Raw genomic sequence first — 21,976 nt, forward strand, 5'->3', positions numbered from 1 at the left:
CTGTGTAGATATTCAACCTATTAATAATTTACCCGCTATAAACACCAGGTAGATGAAAAATATTAAATAATGTGTAGTAAATTAACGATTTGTTTAAGGTATATGCGCAAAGGTAACAATTTCATTTCATTCCACCCTCACATGAAATGCTGAAATAAATTTTATGAGGTATTTTGAAATTATTTAATGGCAAGGTAACAATTTCATTTATTAGCACAATGTGAATTGTTTTAATATTTTCTGAAAGTTAATGAAAGCCAATTTGTTTCAAAAAGTGAACCAACTTGTACATAATTATTCCATAACGAAATGGGTAGACATATAAATAGATGTGCTAAATATTTCTCGTTCTATAATTAAGTACATTCAAGTTAAACAGGTTTTTAAATGAATTAAGAATACTTACAGTAATGTAAGTCAGCATTTGAAATAAAATAAAAACAATAAAATGTAGTCTATATATGTACAACATTATGAAAGGAAGTTACCTGGAATGTTTTAAGAACCTAAAGCATCTAATACCTTATTAGTTATATTCTTCTCATTAATTGAACACCTTCGCGAAAATATTTTGATTAATTAAGTGGTACATTTAATTGGAAGCGATTAATTTTTTATATCTTATACTTTATGGCGTATTCGATATCAGCCAGATATCAAAAAAGCGAATTTCTAAGTTGTAAAATAATCGTTTACGTCATATTAATAATTAACAAATTAGAAATCCCAAAATAAAGATAGTGTGTTCGGTGGTTGCAGTATTCGCCCACTGTCCCATATATTCTTTCGGATTTTGTTGACGAATAAATCATTTTTTTTTGTTTGTTGTTTATTTTGTACAATATAATACACTATGTACACTTACTATTTTATTGTATATTGAATATGGTTTATAATTGAATACTTGTTGATTGATTTGAATTGATAGATGAATGCTGAATTTTGAATGTCGATTTGATTGAATGTTGAATGTAGAATGCTGAATATCGAATGTTGAATGCTGAATATCGAATGTTGAATGCTGAATATCGAATACTAAAAGTTTGAATTGTCGTTGTTTAAATAACGTTGACACAAAATAGGCAACGCCTATCGTACACATTACCCCTTCGCCGTCACTACGCACCCCTCCGGTATCTTCGGTACATTCCGAAGTGATGACGTAGCTACGGACTTGGGTTTTCCATTGATTACTGATATTGTGAGACCTACCTGGTCCGATCTCTTTGTTAAATTACTGAGTTACCTATACTAAGAAAAATAATATTTACCTATACTTACACAAATAAATGCCTTAAAATTGAATACAACTAGAATAGAATACAACATATTGACTACCTGAAAAAACACGAACAAAATTAAATATTTACAAAAATTATAAACACTAACAAAATTGAATATATATATGTACAAATATTAATTGAAGCCGCAACATAGTGAGATTTATAAATTTCGACTTTTCTTTGCAAAATTTTATAGACATTTTGAAGTATTTAACTTAATTATACTTGTATTTACTTACCCGTATTCAACCATTTTCCCATTAATACTGATGGCACATTTTATCGAATTTAAAATTTCAGTGTATATTTGTCTTATTAATAATCAAAACAGAAAAGTATAAGTTGGGAAAAAATACGTAAATTATGAATAAATTAAATAGCATTTTACGTAATCGTGGGATAAAAAACATTTTAGGGCTTAACGAGCAACATTTTATCTAATATGCGGGATGTGATATATCCAAAAGTTTTTCATTTCCTTCTATCCGTTTTCTGTGCGGTCATGAGACTAGATATTAGAAAAAGGAACATAAAATCTTTACTTACCGGTTAGAAAGCATGAACTTACAAATTCATCTAACTCACCTTAACTAATTTTGCGTACTTTTAACGCAACAAAAATTCTAAAGTACTTTTGAAATATGTAGATTTCCGAAATTTAAATTATGATAATATTTTCGTGTTAATCACTTAACATAGTTTTCAAAAAGTGTGTAAAGTTTATACTTAATTAATTATAATACGACATTTCATCTATTGTTTTATTCATACACAAAATGTGGCAGTGATTTAGATTAAAATACAATTTAATTTAATGTTTATATACACTGAGAGAAATACAATGGAATGTATTAAATTTACACATTTACCAGTAGCGTTTACAAAAAATTAAATTTATTTTCAATTTTCTTTACATTTACTGTAACAATCACAGAAATATTTGCTCAGATCAATGTAAACTCCTTGTTTTGATCGATATCTAGCTCTCTTAAGAAAAGGAAATCTAATTCGACTATACGATAATCACTCAAAAGCTTGACTAAAAACAAATGTATACATATAGCAAAAAATTGAGTTTACATTTTTAATTAACCTGAACAATAACTTAACATGAAGTCGATAAAAAAATAATAATAAAGCTACATTAAAGACTGTTTATAGTTGCACTTGTATATAGAAGGATTCTCACAAATAGAAGACATATTTACAATTAATTCTCTTTGGTATAGTTATTAATTAATAAAAATTTTGCATTATAAATTTCAACAGTAGTCTAAATACATTTCCCTGTATTTTTTTTCAGCTATAAGTTTACTTACATCAGTAGATAATATATATTATAGGAAACATTATTTTCTTTTGTACATGAAAGTTTGTGAATTTTTCAAATCCAATTTGTGGTTTCAACCGCTCCATCTTCAATTCAAAAATATATCAGAGTAGCATTAACGTTTTAAATTAGGAAGCAACTACACAACCTACCAGTGGGACGTCCGGTGTTAAGGGTAAAAAATTCAGGGGGATTTAAATAAATTACTAAAGAAAGAAGGTAAAACGGTTTAACTTGATTTGCTTAAATCGGTAATTTATATTTATAGGATATTATTAATCAATAGTAAGTCAGCGCAGCTGCAGCAACGCCTGTTTGTCGTTCGGAACAAAACTAAATTTTATTCTTTTTCGATTTAATTATACATATATTCAATTGGAGATAATCATGGCAACCTAAACTAACCATAAGAAACTGCAAGTATATCATAACATTTGAAAGAAAAATGAGATTAGTAAAAAATAAACATGAATTCAGATGAAGAAAGCATAAGATCGGCGGGGGTTAGAACCCGAGCCGGTTAGTGAGATGGGTGAGCAATGAACCACGTATTGGTTCGATTATATGAGCTAAAGTATCAGAACTTGTATGACCAAGTGGTCGGTTGTTTTAGTTCTTGACACTAGAATTCCAACCGGCCGGTTGTTTAGTCACTTCCTTCAAATTAAATATAATATAGACTAGACAAAATAGATTTCAAAAGAGAAACGAAAATAAAAAATTGCATCAATAATATACAATCAGCACCACACTTGTCACCAAATATTTTTTTTGTCAGTATGTCATTCTTTTCATAACTTTGAGATTCTAGAAACTCGTAGAAGTCAAAATTTTGAGAAATAAATATTACGCAGAATCTTTGGTGTAAATTGTTTGGTGCTTAGTGTACAGATATATTTATACACAAATATGCATATTTTGTGGACTATCAAAAGACATTAAACGTTTCCACAGGAAATAATGTGTTTCGCGTTTACTGATTACAGTAATTAAAAATTAAATTGGTTCCTTATCTAAAAGAAATTAGTCATAAACACTTAACTGTTGCCTTTTTTTACTTGAAATTTAAAGAATATGTTATTGTTGTTGAAGTAGAAGTTGCTCCAACTCGTCCGCTGATCGAAGCAAGAACGCTGCGGATTCACGATACCCTGTTATCAACTGACGAACCGCTGACATTTCTGCTGCGCTTAATTTGTGATTAAGTAAAGGTTTCTGCTTCATACTTAAATCAGTAGGCCCTTCAATAAGCAAAAAAACGAGTTAAAAATCGATGTGATCGATTAAGTGCTTTAGATCTGCAACTTTAGCTGATTTCAGTTACTGATCTATCAGTTTTTTGTTCCACTTTGAATTTCCGTGTAAAAAATCAACTCGCGTTTGAAAGTATCAAATATTCCTTCGCCTAATTGTCTTACATATACATGTCCAGCATTTCAATTCAAGAGAATTTACCCTAGGGGAGACCGGGGATAGTTGACTATAGGGGTCATAACCAAGCATTACATTTCGCGTTCCGCTCAGTTGTCTGAAGTGTCACAACGCGGTCGTGCGTTGTTTTCGAACACTGACATGTTCTTCATATTTCAATTACATAAGTAATATTTTGATATATTGTATTTTTTGATCTGATGCCTACTCGTTTTATGTAAATCATTTTTCTATTAGTCCTAGCATTTAATGAGGGCACATTTATCATATTTCATATCTTATTTTTCAAGTCAACGGCAGTGTTTAGGCTAGCCATGCGATCAAAATTAAAAATGGCGTCTGGGGTTGGTAGACCAATTTTTTTCGGGGCTGGTTGAATAATTATTCAACCAACCCCAATGAAATATGTAGTTGAAAACAACACATAAATTAACTTTTTATTGGACTTTTAAATCGTTACGTGGCCAAATTAAAAGAAAAATTAGAACAGAATCCGAAATTGACGAGAGCAGAATTAACCCTGGACACAGTGGAATATATAAAAAATTGACAAATTTTTACTAATCTAGAAGAGGAAACTTTAGCCAGTTTATTTTTTAACAAAAGGTTCAATTATATTAAAAAAATGTTTAATTATTTGCTCCTTCTCATGATTTGACTCTTACTGGTACATGAGTCAACTTACCCCGGGCATATGGTCTACCTACCCCGGGCCAGGGGTAGATTGACTAAGATTTAATATTTTGTAAAATGCATTAAATCATCACTATTATACTAAACTAAGAACTAAATATTACATATTTTTATTAGGTTAATGGATTTTCTATCAATTAGCATGCTTTTCTTGTCTATATACCTTAAAACAAAAAAAATATGAACTATTTAGTAAAAAACTACTAGTTAACCATCCCCGGTCTCCCCTATTACTAATGTTAACCATGAAAATATCACACGTCAACTTTAACACCCTTCAAAAATTGTTTCTGCTAAATATTTTTGTATGCAAAGTGAAAACCTACCATTTGCTAGCAGTGGTGCTCCGGTAGTAAACGGCTGTCCCGGAAACAAAGGATATGGGCCAGCTCTTTGAAATGCCTGAGAAAAATTGGGGCGGTACATAGCCGTGGGTGCTGCGCCAGGTGTACTTGATAACCCTATTCCATTGACGGGAATTCCACCCCCGCATGACATGCTGAAATAAATTTTATGAGGGATTTTGAAATTATTTAATAGCAAACAAAAATCCATAAAAAGCCAGCATTTATTACAAGCCAGCAAAAATTCTATTTCCCTAATCACAAATTACTGAATATTAAACTTTATAGATAAATATGAGTTTAAATTCGATCTGTTTCCTATTGCCATTATTTATATTTTATTTCTGAATCAGTAACATGTAGTGCATTTCAAGTCGTTGCGAACAATTTTTGTTTAAATCTCTTAAAAATTACCTCAGTGAAGTAGGTTTAATATCTGGTGTAAGTGATAATCCCTTGCTAATAGAGTTGGGCGTAGAGGAAGGTGTAGTTGATGAAGGAAATGCACCAGACGCTGAATCTATTTCTAATTTAACGGGAGTTCCTCCTGCGGGAAGGTCTAAACTTCTACTGGTTGGGGCACTTGTATCGGTAGTCTGGAAACGAAAATTAATCAAAGTGGAAACGTAAATAAACAAAAAATTTCATTTAAACCCTTAAGCTAAACCGCCCAAATAAATCCTAATAAACGTAAGATTATATTACAATTTAAAACCGTAAATATATTACAGTATAAGTACATATCAACCGAAATGAAATAAAATTGTAATTATTAGGAGTAATATAAACAAGTCGAATCACTTACAGTTGTGCCTGGTAAAACAGGCATTGGTTGACTAACTGGTTCTAATCCTAATCTCATTCTTTTGGCATTATGACTTTCATTTTCACAGGCTGTAGCTAAAATTTGTTCTGCTTGTACAGATGTTAAATGGGCTGGTGTGGGTCGAGTCTGAAATAAAATAATCCCTTACAATAACGAAAACAGCAGGACAGTAGGACGGACAAAGGATTGGCATGGTTAGATTTACAGAGGATATAACAGTATTAGCATCTAGCAAAGAGGAGTTAGAGATAGCTTTAAATAAAATGGAAGCGATATTGACGAAACAGCATTGTATGAAAATAAATAAAAGTAAAACAAAAATACAGGTATGCAAGGGAAGAAGTAGAGAAAGACCGAATATAAAGATAGGAGACGAAAGATTAGAAGAAGTGCCTGATTTTATGTATCTAGGAAGTGAGATAAGTCAGGATGGAAGGAGTAGTAGGGATACAAAGCAGGATCGAGTCGCCTTCAATAAAAAGAAATGCTCGCGAAAAATTTATTTAGAATGTCGAAAACGATTGTATGTTTGGAGCGCGGCGCTGTACGGATGCGAAACATGGACGGTGAGAGCGGCGGAAAAGAAAAGGTTAGAAGCGTTCTAAATGAAGAGGTATTAAAAAGAATAGGAGAACAGAGGTCTCTCTGGAAATCAATAAGAAAGTAGGACACCTCAGGGCTACTTAGAGACATATTAGAGGCAGAAACAGGAGTTAAGAAGAGTAGGGGTAGACCTAGATTAGATTACTGTTTGTAAATAGTGAAGGATGTGGGATGTTCTAATTTTAGGGAACTGCAAAGATTAGCTTAGGATAGAACGGAATGCGTGTCCAACCAGTGTTAGGAGGAACGACCTTACGATGATGAAATACTGATCGCATTTGAAAAAAATAAAAAATATGTAGATGCATTTAAACAAAAACAAACTTACTGAATCCCATCCTGAATTTGGATCTCTAGCGCGCTTGTTTCTTCTACAGGACTTTAGGTATGTCCTTATTCGCTTTCTCGCTCTTTCGGCAAACTCTGGGAACTGTCTCGTGCAAGAGTCGATAATAGCTTGGATTTTTTCTTTTGGTTGTTTACTTATTGGCACCATTCTATCTAAATTTTCGTCGACGAAAAGTCTCACAAACATCTGAAATAGAATATTCTACTAACTTGCTGTTCCTACGGTAGAGGTATATAATGATCTCATGGGTCGCAAAATGCGCGTGAATATTGTACATTTAAAGACAAAAAGTTGACTGTTTTCCATGATCTTCGCTATATAATCAGGGACGAGTTTTAGATAAATTTTGTAACAGTTGCGGCCGATGTTTTTTTCTCGAACCTTTTCAGTTCTCTATTTTGGGTCAAATCCTTCTCGCTTCAAGGGAAGATTTACTACGTTTTTTTAGGTACTTGCCTATGTTTTATTAATAGTGACCTCAACTTGTGATAAATAATTCAGAAGAGTAGAATACATGTTAGACGAAACCATCAAAGGAAATGAATATGTGATTTGATTTTCATGAATTGTCCCCGAAAGATAATAGACACGTGAGGATGTGTGAATCATTTCTTTTTGTATTATAGGAGTATCAACCTTTATAGATGTCGTAATCTGACTTTTGTCCCCTTTATATGTGTAAAATTTGTATGCAACAAGAGATTGGCCGTATTTATTGCATATAGTACTTAAACAATAGCGGTAGGCGGTTTAATCGATATTGTGCGTATAGGTAGTATTTCACTTAAAAGTACCAGAGATTTAAGTAACATAAATGTCGAATGACCTAATTTAAAACAGAAGAATACGTAAAAGTCTAATTCGCATTAAATTATTTAAAAATTTACGAAATATATTATTTAAATGGATAATTCATTCTCCAACGTTAATTTCTACAATATTATGTTAAAAACATTTAACAGATGTTTCGCTTTACAATGGCTTCAGCAAAAGTAACTTTATTATACATTTGATATCTCCTCAATAAAGCGAAACAATATGATTTTTAGTCAAGTAAGCAAAATTGAGATGGTTAATCATCTTTAATCTTGTTAATCATTATTTATTAGACATTGTAAACAAAAACTATTTACTTAAAATGCTGTAAACGATTTTTTGAAAACAGAGGTCACGTTATGGGGTTTTGACTTACATTAAACGCTTTCAATCGTTCGGGATCGTGGGTTTGCGTGTCAATTTTGTCATCACTCTCATCATCATCGTCGTCCTCATCTTCTTTGTTACCACTGGAACTGGTTTCGTCATGGGCTGACCCTGTCTCGGCATTCACTGGACTCTGAAAAAGGAAAAACGGTTAAACTTGAAGTACACATGAGTACATACGTACATACATACATACATACATACATACATACATACATACATACATACATACATACATACATACATACATACATACAAATGCAAATATACATGTAAGTACATGTTATTTCGTAGGAAAGTAAGTACAATTTGCGAAACAAGATCTCTTTAACGAAAATACAGCCACAGACCTTTATACGAGCATGCCTACTTTTTATATATGAAAAGTAGGTGTAGAACATAATTCTAGTAAAATCGGAAGTTCGACCAACATTATCATAATTTCGGAATCGTTTTCGGTCGAACAATAGTCAGCAAGGTTCTAACACAGTCAATCAAGTGTGGTTCTGGTCGTTCGAAGTTCTTAGGTGTGATATACTCAGGTGGAGTAGATTTTTAAACTTGCTACTCTCCAACGGAAATTCCGCGAAAATAAGTCTGTCAGGGGGTACTTCTAGTCATAATTCGTACGAGTTTGTGTTTTGTAGGATTGTGGCATGCTAGATATCTCGTTTAGAATCGAAAAATGACCACCACCCAGAGTTCTGGGGTGGAAATATTGCTTATAGTATGAAAAAATGTACAACCTGGTGTAGTTCTACTAAGAACTAGGTACCACTATTTTTCAATTATGTTTTAAATAGTCAAGTTCATACTAAAGTACAAGAAGACTTTTCGACAGAACTCTTAGGGATTGGAAAAAATTCCAGCCAAACCTTAAGAACAAGGAATTTTTCAAAATCTTCAAATTTTGTGCGATTTTTTTCGCAGAACCCTGCAAAAGCCAACAAAAACTCTAGAAGTCTTTATTTTCTTATGCTTTTAAGGTATAGGAACTCCTTTTTCTACGACGATGTAATATGATTATTAAAAATGCAGAACTAACGATGCACCTTATCGAAAACCATAGAACGATCCCCAGAGAGTACTGAACTCACAAAAATGACACAGAGAAACTTCTATTTTATATTGTAGTAGACAGTTTAAATTTTAAATCTAATGGAATCAAACTACAAAAGCAGTTTTGAGAGTTTAAGAAATATCTCACAAATACCTGATTATTTAACGTAAAACCAAATAGTTTCAAAGTCCATTGAATTGAAAATGCATCGTTGGAGGTCAACAACTATTGCATTGTTAGAAAAACCTACAGCGGAAGCCAATTTTAACACAATGCTAGTGTTTCTATACTGTTTACCTATTTTTCCGCCCATATTCGAACTCGAATGTCACATCACAAAACAAAAGGATTGATAACAAGTATTTAATCTTCCTATTAAAACGACAATTCCGTGTCGGCCTTAACGGGGAGACAATGTCGAGTACCGCTTAGAGGTAGCAGTGTTGAGCGCTTCAGCGGCAGGGAATTTCTTTTTATAAAATTAAATTAAATATTTTGCACGGTTAGGAAACTATTAGAAGCCCTAAATAACGACGGTGAGCGTTTTCCCTAAACTCATGATTTATGCTATCAAAAAACTTCACTAATAACCTCCTGAACACGATCGAATTTCCACAATTGCTTGAAATTTTACATTAATTTTTGCCTTTGTTATGACACTCGCCTAATTTCTTATTTGGTTGATTTTTGTATGAAAATACACTTACAGATTGGTCTCGCGTCGTAGGGGGTGTCGCTTTTCCCTTTGCTAAACCTAAAGCCGAATGATATTGTGCCCATAAACCTGCCATGTCTTCTCCTCCAGGCAACGATGATAAGTCGGGAACGTCACTACTCCCATTCCTCGGCCCTGAATATACAAGAAAATTGACAATGACTAAAAATTAAATAACAAATTTCTGTTTCAATTTATTATTGCCTACATTTATAAAAAACCAGCTTTCTTTCAATATATTTTTTAATGCGGGTGACTGTTAACGGATTAGATGTTTTTCCTGAAAATATCGGAAATGAGCAGTTTATGATTTTTTAAGAATTGAGTCTGAGATTTATTGAAATGAACTGGAAGAATCAGAGAAGAAAAAGGAGATATTATTCAATTTTGTGATGATATAGCCTTTAATTTATTGTTTAACTGCATAAGAATTTCTCATATGATCGAGCGGTACATACTTTTTCTTAATATACGTTACCCGAAATGTATGAAATCTAAGAATTGTATGTATACAATTTCAAGGAAATGTATACAATTCCGAGGCTATTTAGGAAATACTATAAAATATTGTTTTAAACATTTTTTAATATACGCATATCCTAGGAAATGTATAAATTTCCTAGGAATTGTATGAAATTTCGATATTGTACTAGGAAATGTATAAAACTAATGTTTTCTGTTAATAAAATACTCTAACATAACAGCCCACCCCGGAGGCCAGATATATTAAAGTATTTTATTCACAAATAGCATTAGTTTTATATATTTCCTAGTACAATATCGGAATATCATACAATTCCTAGAAAATATATACATTTCCGAGGATATGTGTGTTTTATATTAAATCATTGAAACAATATTTTATACATTTTCTAAATAGCCTCGGGATTGTATACATTTCCGGTAACATATACACATTTTAAGAACATCCTACATAAGTAAAAATATGAATACCAAAATATTTTTCGTTTTTAAACGATATCAAAATATTGAATGTACTTACTGGTGTTTATTTAAATTCACCTACTATTTGTTACGATGAAACTCGTAATAGAAACAAACAAAACCGCAAATTAAATTACACAATTAACTTTTATAGCTATTTAACACTTCATCAAATCAATATTTAAAAGCTGCAATAAAAGTGTTATGCTTCAGTGAAAGAAATAACGAACCTACAAACAGCTATATGATGTTTATGTACTTAAATGAATTATAAATTTGATAAAAAAGGTATCGTTCGGCTGCGAGGCATTTTGTATCCAATTCGCTTCTCATTTTTTCGTTCATTCCATGTTTTACCTCATAAAAACATGAACATTTCATGAATCGAATTTAGAATCTTTTTAGTGCCGATGATTTGCTATCTTTACATTTTATTGAAGAAAATTAACAAGCTTTTACATGAAATGTAAATAAGATAAATTAAACTAGTCTACAATAATGAAAATGGCTAATAAAGCAGCGTGGAAACATACGTATAAAGAAAAAAAAAGTTTAACATTATTTTTGTTCGCCTTGACAAAGCAAAATATGCATTTTAATTTACGTAATTGGGTTACTGATAATTACCACTAATTTAATATTACTGTGCACAACTGTAGCTTTTAATACCAATATTTAATCATCAATATCTTTTTCTACATTTACATAAACCCTATTTTCGTAGATCTCGAGTCATCTCATTAACTTCCCCACCCAGCGAAGATTTACAGACTCTCGTTATTCTTTTTTCGTTAAATTACGTATACAAAACAGAGCCAATATTAATTTTAATTCATCCTTATGGTTGTTCCGTTATCAAAAGAATACGTTTGTCCTGTTTACGGATTTTATTTGGGGAGGGGACGATTAATTAGTTCCAGTGAAAAAAAAAAAACAAATGGTATGACTGAGGGTAATCTTAACGTTTAGAAGTACTTTGTAGTCCTAGCTTCTCATTTTTTTTCCATTTTGGTTAGGACCAAATACTATATCTCGGTGGAAACCTAAAGAGTTGGAGATGTTAATCAAGATGAGCGAAGACCCAAATAAACTGTAGCCGTAAACTAGTATGTCTTCGTATCGCATACCCACGGCGGTTGTAAATTGCTTTTCGCGGGTTTTGTGGAACTTTGTTTCTCTTACGTATTTCCCAGACTACCCCTTAATGCGTTCAACATTCACATAGGTACTGGCCCAACCTTTACACAGTTGCTCTTTAACGATAGGGGATGCTAGAGACAGTTTAGCAGGAGATTTGTGTGGACTTTATGTGCAATATTCCACCCAGTGTTGTGTGATTTTTCTTTTATTTCAAATTACATAGTATCATGCAAACATATTTTTGAAATTTCTTCTTCCACGCTACTGCAATAGAGCAATATTTACGAAAATTTAAATCAAAATATTCTCAAATAGTAGTATACGCAATCTATTAGAAATTTGTTACTCTTTATGAGTTCATTAATGTTCAATTAAGGATATAATATCGTTAAACTGAACCTTGTCAAACATTAATTAACTTCAAATTTCTACAGATGGCGTTCACCATGCTCAGTGACAGCAAGTAAATCGGTTAATATTCTATCGGAACTGTCTATGGCGTGCAGAAGAGATCCACGTCTGACGCTTTCAACAGACCACTGACCAAGAACTAGTAGAGAAAAAATGTTTGTTAATCATTTTTAAGCCAAAATACGAACGATATCTTTATCCAAAAAGATATCAATAACCCGAGATTTGTACTACGTAATTCTATTGTATATATTATTTTTTACGAGTTATAAAAGTCAAAGCAGCAGCTCAACTATTAAATACTGTCATCATGTATCTCAGATTTTAGATAATATTCCCAATGATCTTCTTCTCCTGTAACATCTCAAATAACGCATATGCCCCGTTCTAAAACTAAGTGATGAAATGTGGAATTCAAAAAAAAAAAAGTATAAGTGTATGTTTAATAAAACGAATGAAATTATTTTACCTTGAGCCTGGTTGTGGTAGTTCCATGCCAACAACATCAGTTTCAGTTTGTCGGTGTCTTTCATACTCGCTGATCCTGCACAGCCAATTATACCACGATATTAGCAGGGTTGGCTTACGAATTGAAAACAACATAAATAAACAAAAATTGCTCATTTCTTTTCGGAATTGCACGAAGCAAAAGGGTAGTGCTATTAAATTAATAAAATAGCCCAAACAAAAAAAAGCGTGAAATGTAAAGTTTTAAACTAAAAGTATATAGTCATAGATGTTAGATGTGTACAGTAATTTGTTGTAGATTTTTACCTAGGCATCATTTATTATAATCAAACTGTTTCAGGGTTGCAAATCCTAACAAAAAAACTTAAATTTAATAAGTGTTTCAACAGTACAAGGGAATAAACTAGAGTTCTGTACAGCTGACATAGAAATAGAAAAATACAACGCGTCACTCCATCACCATCCCCAAACTTGTACTCAAGTACTCAACTGTGATGCTAGGATTGAATCTGCGTAGAAGCCCTTGTTGTTATCTTCTTTTCGTAAGACAAGTATGCGCAGACAGGTTGTTTCTGCTTTTCAATACTGTTTAGTGAGCATACTTGACTAACTGCAAAAGAACAGCAATAGGAACCTCTCGGCAGCATTCTCTCTCCTTCTGAGCATCACGTTGACGCGTTCTATTCTTATATCTCTATAGGAATTAAACTAATTAGAGCGTTATAACTTAAAAGTACTAAAAAAATTAGTGTGTTTCGACGTTCAATGTGACATCCTCAAACGCCTTATGTGCAATTTTGGATTATAGTGCTTTATTTTGTTTCAACAGTAAAAATGATTTGGAACTTATACTTTAGTTGGTATTGCAATTTAAAGTACATACATAGGTGTATTTGTTATTGCATTGTGCAGGTGTAGGTAAATGTAACATGAATACAAAAAACTAAATTACATTTAATTCCAATTTAGACTTTTGCAATCGTATCATTATTCTATGTGAACATTAACAGTAGGTATGTATTCATATAAAAGGTAATCAAAAAATTTAAATTCCGCTGTTCCACAACTATGCCAAAGCGAAATAATAAGTTTGAAATTTATTGATAATAATTCTACTGCTGCTGCTACTACTACTACTACAAAATCAACAAAAACAATTGCAAAATTGATAACATATTAAATTGTCATTACATCCCTATATTAGCTGCTACATCTTTAGAAAAAGTTAATTGTTTTACATTGCTTCCTTTGAAATGATAGCAAAGCAACACAAACATGAAAAAAGGCGGCAACTACCAACCCTGCTACACATAATTCAAAATACGCTAATTTTAGTTAATTTTAGGGATACACAGTGGGAATAATTTGTACCGCACTACCATTGTCTGCCTTCCCAAGCTACTATACATGGCCCTTTTTGTACAAGTATCTTTATGTAATTATCGTAGTTAATTTGTTTATAACGTAAAATAATGCACATTTTTTTATTGTGTTATTATTAGCTATTCTCGATTGCCTGGGAGGACAGTATTATATATATTGCAGGAATAAATCGATTACAATCAAATAATATCTAATAATGATGAAAGAATGAAGAAATAATTGAGTAGGTATATGATATAACTTATAACTTACCACCACCTATATGTTCATCCTCATTGGACTCTGCAGGTTCTGGAGTGGGCAGATTTTCCTGAAAAAAATGAAGAAAACTCATATATAAAACTGTGTAAATAGATTCGCAATTGCGTAGAAATTTATTTTAACATTGAGCAAGATAACTAATTTTCGCTTTGACTCAAAAGAATAATAGAAATCTGAATGAGCCCTAGCACTAAAATTCTGGAACAATTTCCAATATGCATTTCGCAGACATTTTCGAAATAGAAGGACGAACTCACCTAAATCGTTATCGAAAAACTGGGGAGCCTTTGTGACGATTTTCTACTAGTAATGCGATATTCCTTATAAAAATAATTATCAGGCCGCTTATTTCTCGGAAATTTTTGTTTTAAAAGGATACCATAGGTCATCCTGTATTTAGTATCTATACTATTGTAGTTGAAGTGTTACATACGGCTTGAGGACCTTGCTTTGTGTATGAAGCCTGTTTTGTTTCGCTTAACTTCAAGTGAATACAATCGTGCTTCCGTCGTCACACCGTAAGACGACCTCAGTTAGAAGGTTAAGATGCCATGATATATTTATTGTACGAGTTGAAAGGAATTCATATAGATACAGAGTTATTTGGGTGAATTTTTAGTCATGAAATAACAATGTAATAGGAATTAGCCTGGAAATCCCAGAACCATCGGAGAACTACTAAATCATGGAAAAGTTAAGGAATACATAGTTGTATTTATCAGAAAAAGTGTATAATAATAAAGTACCCTATTTATTGAGCAAATTATAAAATTTTTAGTTCTTTTCAGATTGTTTACAGGAATTTCTCTCCTGATATATGCTTATTTTTTTCACCTGCTCATTAAGCCCTATCAAACAGTTAACTACAGTCCGCAATAAAATTGTTTAACTTCTTCTTTCAACTTACTAACTAGACTAGAGCAGTTGCTAACAGAATGCCTAGTTTTACTCACGACATCGACAGATGTAGGAAATATCGTAAACAGAAAAGCGATGTCAGGTAAGAATTGCAGCAGACACTAATAAAGAAAAAGGAATAACGTTACACCAATTGATGTATAACAAAAAGAGATGCAGATAGGCAGAAGCATGTTGTCAGCATCGGACTTTACCGCTTACTGTTGTACGGTTATCTCGTTTCACTTTGTGTGTACTACTCATGAAGCATTTCCTAATTTAACAAGGGCGTGTTCAAATCGTAGTGTATGACTATGGGAGTGCATGTGGAAACAAGAAAGAATATAAGTTGATTCTCACATTGGACTATGGCAATTTTATTCGTCTCAACTATAACTATTATAAGTTGAAAGGTGAAAAAAAAAATATTGTTATCAAAACGCTTTTTTTTTAGATATCCTATAATAATAACTTGGTCAGATTTTAATGTTCAAATACGACTCAGTTTTGTTTATGGTTATTAAGCGCAACTACTGGTTGAAATCGAATTTGTATTGTTCAAATTTCCTAACAAAAATATTCAAAAACTATATAGCTGTTGCCCGGTTCTTTTTGAAAAATATACAATGTAAGAGATTGTACCTGCTAAATTTGTCTTGGTATTTTATGGTTTGTGTGCAGGCGTTGAAGCAGATTGGAACTTGAAAACAAGTACTAATAAAAAAAAAGTTCAAAGGAAGGATACGCAGTGGATGTTCGGAGAGAATTTTAGAAAACAGTACATTTTTTTCTTTCATGAGAAATGGGCGCCCACGTATCGGTTTCAATATTCAAATTGAATAATTTAGAAAATCTGCATAAACACGGGTTATGTGTAGGTTAAGGTTAAATTAAGTCTTGTACACAGTGTTGTGCTACGCAGTAAAAGTACTATTTTGATTGTACAAGTCCATTGGGTTATCCTGATCATACGAGATGTATTACGCACATGTATTTTGTAGTTTTAATTTACCAATGTAATGTAATGTAATGTTTTGTATGTGTAAAAGAAATCTGCTTTAGCAACCAATGCGAATTATTCGCATACAGGGCAATTGCACATGTATTGAAATGAAACATTATTTTTCTGTACAAATTATAAAAATATATGTATACATATATGTTATATGGGAAATGTACACACACACATACGCAGGTACATAATTACATGTAATAGTTTTACAAACAAACAAACACCACGGTGAGCTGTATGTTATTGGGTTGAGGTGTCAAGGTCTAGTACGTAAATACATACAGTTACGTACACTCACGCAATCAAACTGCATCGTACTATTAATGAGCCTTTGTATTATATCGAATATAAATCATATCATTATCGCGTAAACGTTGAAAATATGGAGTTATTGCAATTTGTTAACATCGCCACGTAAAATGTTACCCAGTTCAAGGAATTAATCGAAAGTAAGGCCGCTTTCACACAGCGCGATAACGACACGAGTTACTGCATGCAGTAAATCGCAACGACACAAAAGCATATCAAAAGAGGAGGTCTCCCCCACCACTGTACCATAAAAAGTTCGTGGCGGTCTCACCCCCATAAAAAGTTATGGGGGTTCAAAGTTAATGAACATGCCAATTTTTATACATTTCTAGGCATGTAAATATTTATATAGTCATTCTTAAATAATATTCAAAGGTAAAACTAATGGAAAAATACATAAAAATATTCAGTGTAAATAGATTCGCAATTGCGTAGAAATTTATTTTAACATTGAGCAAGATAACTAATTTTCGCTTTGACTCAAAAGAATAATAGAAATCTGAATGAGCCCTAGCACTAAAATTCTGGAACAATTTCCAATATGCATTTCGCAGACATTTTCGAAATAGAAGGACGAACTCACCTAAATCGTTATCGAAAAACTGGGGAGCCTTTGTGACGATTTTCTACTAGTAATGCGATATTCCTTATAAAAATAATTATCAGGCCGCTTATTTCTCGGAAATTTTTGTTTTAAAAGGATACCATAGGTCATCCTGTATTTAGTATCTATACTATTGTAGTTGAAGTGTTACATACGGCTTGAGGACCTTGCTTTGTGTATGAAGCCTGTTTTGTTTCGCTTAACTTCAAGTGAATACAATCGTGCTTCCGTCGTCACACCGTAAGACGACCTCAGTTAGAAGGTTAAGATGCCATGATATATTTATTGTACGAGTTGAAAGGAATTCATATAGATACAGAGTTATTTGGGTGAATTTTTAGTCATGAAATAACAATGTAATAGGAATTAGCCTGGAAATCCCAGAACCATCGGAGAACTACTAAATCATGGAAAAGTTAAGGAATACATAGTTGTATTTATCAGAAAAAGTGTATAATAATAAAGTACCCTATTTATTGAGCAAATTATAAAATTTTTAGTTCTTTTCAGATTGTTTACAGGAATTTCTCTCCTGATATATGCTTATTTTTTTCACCTGCTCATTAAGCCCTATCAAACAGTTAACTACAGTCCGCAATAAAATTGTTTAACTTCTTCTTTCAACTTACTAACTAGACTAGAGCAGTTGCTAACAGAATGCCTAGTTTTACTCACGACATCGACAGATGTAGGAAATATCGTAAACAGAAAAGCGATGTCAGGTAAGAATTGCAGCAGACACTAATAAAGAAAAAGGAATAACGTTACACCAATTGATGTATAACAAAAAGAGATGCAGATAGGCAGAAGCATGTTGTCAGCATCGGACTTTACCGCTTACTGTTGTACGGTTATCTCGTTTCACTTTGTGTGTACTACTCATGAAGCATTTCCTAATTTAACAAGGGCGTGTTCAAATCGTAGTGTATGACTATGGGAGTGCATGTGGAAACAAGAAAGAATATAAGTTGATTCTCACATTGGACTATGGCAATTTTATTCGTCTCAACTATAACTATTATAAGTTGAAAGGTGAAAAAAAAAATATTGTTATCAAAACGCTTTTTTTTTAGATATCCTATAATAATAACTTGGTCAGATTTTAATGTTCAAATACGACTCAGTTTTGTTTATGGTTATTAAGCGCAACTACTGGTTGAAATCGAATTTGTATTGTTCAAATTTCCTAACAAAAATATTCAAAAACTATATAGCTGTTGCCCGGTTCTTTTTGAAAAATATACAATGTAAGAGATTGTACCTGCTAAATTTGTCTTGGTATTTTATGNCGCTATGTTCTCTGTTTTTAACAGGTTCTCGCTGTATTGAAAGCACATACTTAATTGAATTTATTGTACCAGGTAATAAATTTAATTTTTTTGTTTCAGGTAAGACTTGACATTTCCCGTTTTTCAAACCGAATGTAACTGGTGAGTTTTATTTACAAAATAGCAATGATAACTATTATGGGTTGCGATTGATTTAGGTAAAATCAATTTTTCTCATGCTTATTTTTCACATTGTAATAAATTGATTCAATAAGAAATTAATTTATTTATGCGTTAGAAAAATAAATTGTGTAGCTAAACGCATCACACAGGCAGTCACTAATTTAGTGTACCCAATACCACTTATAATTGATAACAGTAACACGTAATTAACAGAAAATCTCAAAGAAGAGATAAAATACTTCACATTAGCCAATGAAATTTCGACTCGTGCTATCAGATAGATATCATTTAATTCAAAGCATTTCAGGTGAAGCTCATGCTTGGAATCATATTTATGTGATTTTAATTTTAATGTTGAGCGATTACATCAAACAGATAGACTACACGCTTTATTATTATATATATTATGGGTCGAAAACGATTTCTTAATTTCAATTAATATTATGCGAATATATATAAAATATAATAGTACAACAAATCGGTGCTGTATCTTAATAATGTTATAACGTGGCAGGTTTTGTGTTTTTTTCCATTTCGAGATACTAAATCACTCTCGTTATTAATGCTGACTAGAACGCATATTTAAATAATAATTGACCTTTAAAAGCAGCTGTAAATGTGGTTCTGTAGGCTACCTATCCATATACTAACGGAAAAGCTTTCACCTACTATTACGTGTATTTCAAATGCGTGAAATATTGATATGAGTTGATGAAGATTATGACGTACGACAGGAGGGGTTTGTACTCCCCTACAAATATCGACCTATACTACGGACATCATCAAAATCGAGAACCAGACTCAGTACCACTACCTAAAGCTTGTACCAGTGGTGGATAAATGTATCTCTTTAGCCCCTTGAGTGTGGCTTTGCCGCAGATGACTACGGCGGGCGCTTATGGAATATAGTGACAAAGCTTAGCCATGATCTTTAGTAACTTGATATTTCAAGTATCGCACCCTTGCATGCTGATGGATTGCCACAACTACTAGGGGAGGGAAGCTGCGGAAGATATGGTGTTATATGAGGCTAATGAAAATACCCACTGGATGGAAAAGATTAGGAATGAGTAGGAGAACAAAAGACATTATTGAAATCAATAAGGAAAAGGAGAAGCTTTAACTTTAAGATTAGCTTATTCTACGCGAATAGTTTGGATGAGGCATGTTCCAGTTTTTGCAAAAGGATAGGGATGCTTGTGTCCAATCGGTCTTAGGACTTCTATTTCTAATGTTTGCCAACCTCTTGCCTATACCATCGCTTGTTGGATGTGCTGTTGCACGATTCAAATAGGCTATCACAATATGTCAGTCTGTTGTACATCTCTCAACGAATGTTTTTCAACATTTCAATTGGAATAATGTTTGTTGCTTCGACTATTTTTAAGCACAAACATCGGAAACTGAATGAGGAAAGGGTGACGCACACTGTAGTTTGCTCCAACAAAATAGGGATATCATACGCAATATTTTGGAACTATATGCGGAAGAGGTTAATCTTAACGTTTTGCATGATCAGTTATACATTTTCCCCATCGGTATATACGATTAGGCAATGTATGTCTGTTGTTACAGGGAACATATTCAAAATTTAATACAGCAGTAAAGAAAGCTTTTACATGCATATATGTAAGTACTGTACATATTCTTTAGATGTAGATACATCGTATAAAAGACACACGTATAGAAAATTTTGTATGAGTCCCTAGGTCAACGTCCAACATCTATAACAAGAACAACTATTACACTTACTGCAGTCACATGTATACATGTATTGTATCTACATTGGTGTGTGCAAAAGTAATTTGATCTGAAAAGGCAGACCCACTTCCTTGTGGACAGTCTCTAATAACGAGACGACCGACATGATCAGTGCCTCCTGATATACGAGGGTGGATTGATAAGTTTCCGGCCTGACCAAGAAAAACAAGGTTTTTAAAAATTTTTTTTTTTTATTTCTCAACATAATCTCCTCCAAGGCTGATACATTTCTCATAGCGGTGTTCCAGTCTATTAATGCCATCTCTATAGACTGATTCGTCAAGCTCCTCAAAATAACCATTTACAGCTTCGATTACTTCTTCATTGTCCGCAAATCTCTTACCGCCAAGCCATTTTTTGAGATTAGGGAACAGAAAATAGTCACTCGGGGCTAGGTCTGGAGAGTAAGGAGGGTGCGGCATCAATTCAAACTTTAGATCGTTGATTTTAGCCGTCGCAACGATTGACGTGTGCGCTGGTGCGTTATCGTGATGAAACAAGATTTTTTTCTTCGCCAGATGAGGTCGTTTAATTTTCACCTCGTGGCTCAAACGTTGCAATAAGTCTGCGTAGTATTGACCAGTGATAGTATTACCCTTTGCAAGGTAATCAATGTATATAATACCTCTTGCATCCCAAAAAACAGTAGCCATAACCTTGTTCGCCGAAAAAATTGTTTTTGCCTTCTTTGGAGTTGGTTCCCCTGGTCCAATCCACTGTTTAGACTGTTCTTTGGTTTCAGGAGTGTAGTGGTGGACCCACGTTTCGTCAACGGTTACGAATCGACGCAAAAATTCGCTTGGATTACGCTTATACAATGACAAATTTGCGGTAGAAATGTTTTTTCGAATCAATTTTTGGTCGACTGTTAGCAAACGCGGCACCCATCTTGCACAGAGCTTTTCCATATGCAAATGTTGGTGCAAAATATGTTGCACACGTTCATATGACATCTTACAGGTCTCAGCTATCTCACGCACTTTCAATCTGCGGTCTCCCAGCACTATTTGATGAATTTTTTCGATCATATCTGGAGTTGTGACCTCAACGGGGCGTCCTGAGCGAGGCCCATCAGAGGTGCTCACACGACCCTTTTTAAACTCGGAAACCCACTGCTTAACGGTTGAATATGACGGGGAGGATGTCCCCAGTGTTGAGTCCATCTCTTTTTTAATTTCCTTCGGCGTTAACCCCTTCAAATAAAAGTATTTGATGACAGCACGATTTTCCTGCTTTTCCATTTTTACGAAAACCACAGAGGCGTCTTGTTCAGCGTGCTGTCAAACCTACACTAGCAAGGAGATCGGATCCAAGGATGGTACTATAGAATGTCACCTCAAGGTAGGCCTAGTGGCGTCATCTCTTGGTTAGGCCGGAAACTTATCAATCCACCCTCGTAAGACGATGAAATAGTGCAATAAGGCGCGACTGGCGATAATTAAAGTCTGGCAATGTAGCGTTTTCGAAAATGAAATATGTATCTATTTCAAAACAATA

The 21,976-nt window shown here is 33.2% G+C and overlaps 1 protein-coding gene across 3 annotated transcripts in view; it reads right to left on the reverse strand.

Annotated features, from left to right (window-relative positions):
• Positions 1-2,155: 2,155 nt before the first annotated feature.
• Positions 2,156-21,976, reverse strand: part of LOC108734796 (nucleolar protein 4-like) — a 45,225-nt gene continuing 25,404 nt past the window's right edge. The window contains exons 2-10 of one of the 3 annotated variants that reach the window (XM_018466474.1): positions 14,437-14,494; positions 12,803-12,877; positions 9,830-9,972; positions 8,052-8,195; positions 6,839-7,045; positions 5,887-6,033; positions 5,496-5,677; positions 5,064-5,236; positions 2,156-3,854 (exon numbers count right to left, since the gene is read on the reverse strand). In XM_018466474.1, coding sequence (XP_018321976.1) covers positions 3,691-3,854; positions 5,064-5,236; positions 5,496-5,677; positions 5,887-6,033; positions 6,839-7,045; positions 8,052-8,195; positions 9,830-9,972; positions 12,803-12,877; positions 14,437-14,494 — 1,293 coding nt within the window. In that variant the 3' untranslated portion in view covers positions 2,156-3,690. Of the gene's footprint in view, positions 3,855-5,063; positions 5,237-5,495; positions 5,678-5,886; positions 6,034-6,838; positions 7,046-8,051; positions 8,196-9,829; positions 9,973-12,802; positions 12,916-14,436; positions 14,495-21,976 lie in introns of those variants that run through there. The other 2 variants (XM_018466476.1, XM_018466475.1) reach the window with 2 other exon arrangements.

Source organism: Agrilus planipennis, unplaced genomic scaffold (assembly GCF_000699045.2).
Source record: "Agrilus planipennis isolate EAB-ADULT unplaced genomic scaffold, Apla_2.0 scaffold80, whole genome shotgun sequence".
Classification (NCBI taxonomy): Eukaryota; Metazoa; Arthropoda; class Insecta; order Coleoptera; family Buprestidae; genus Agrilus; species Agrilus planipennis.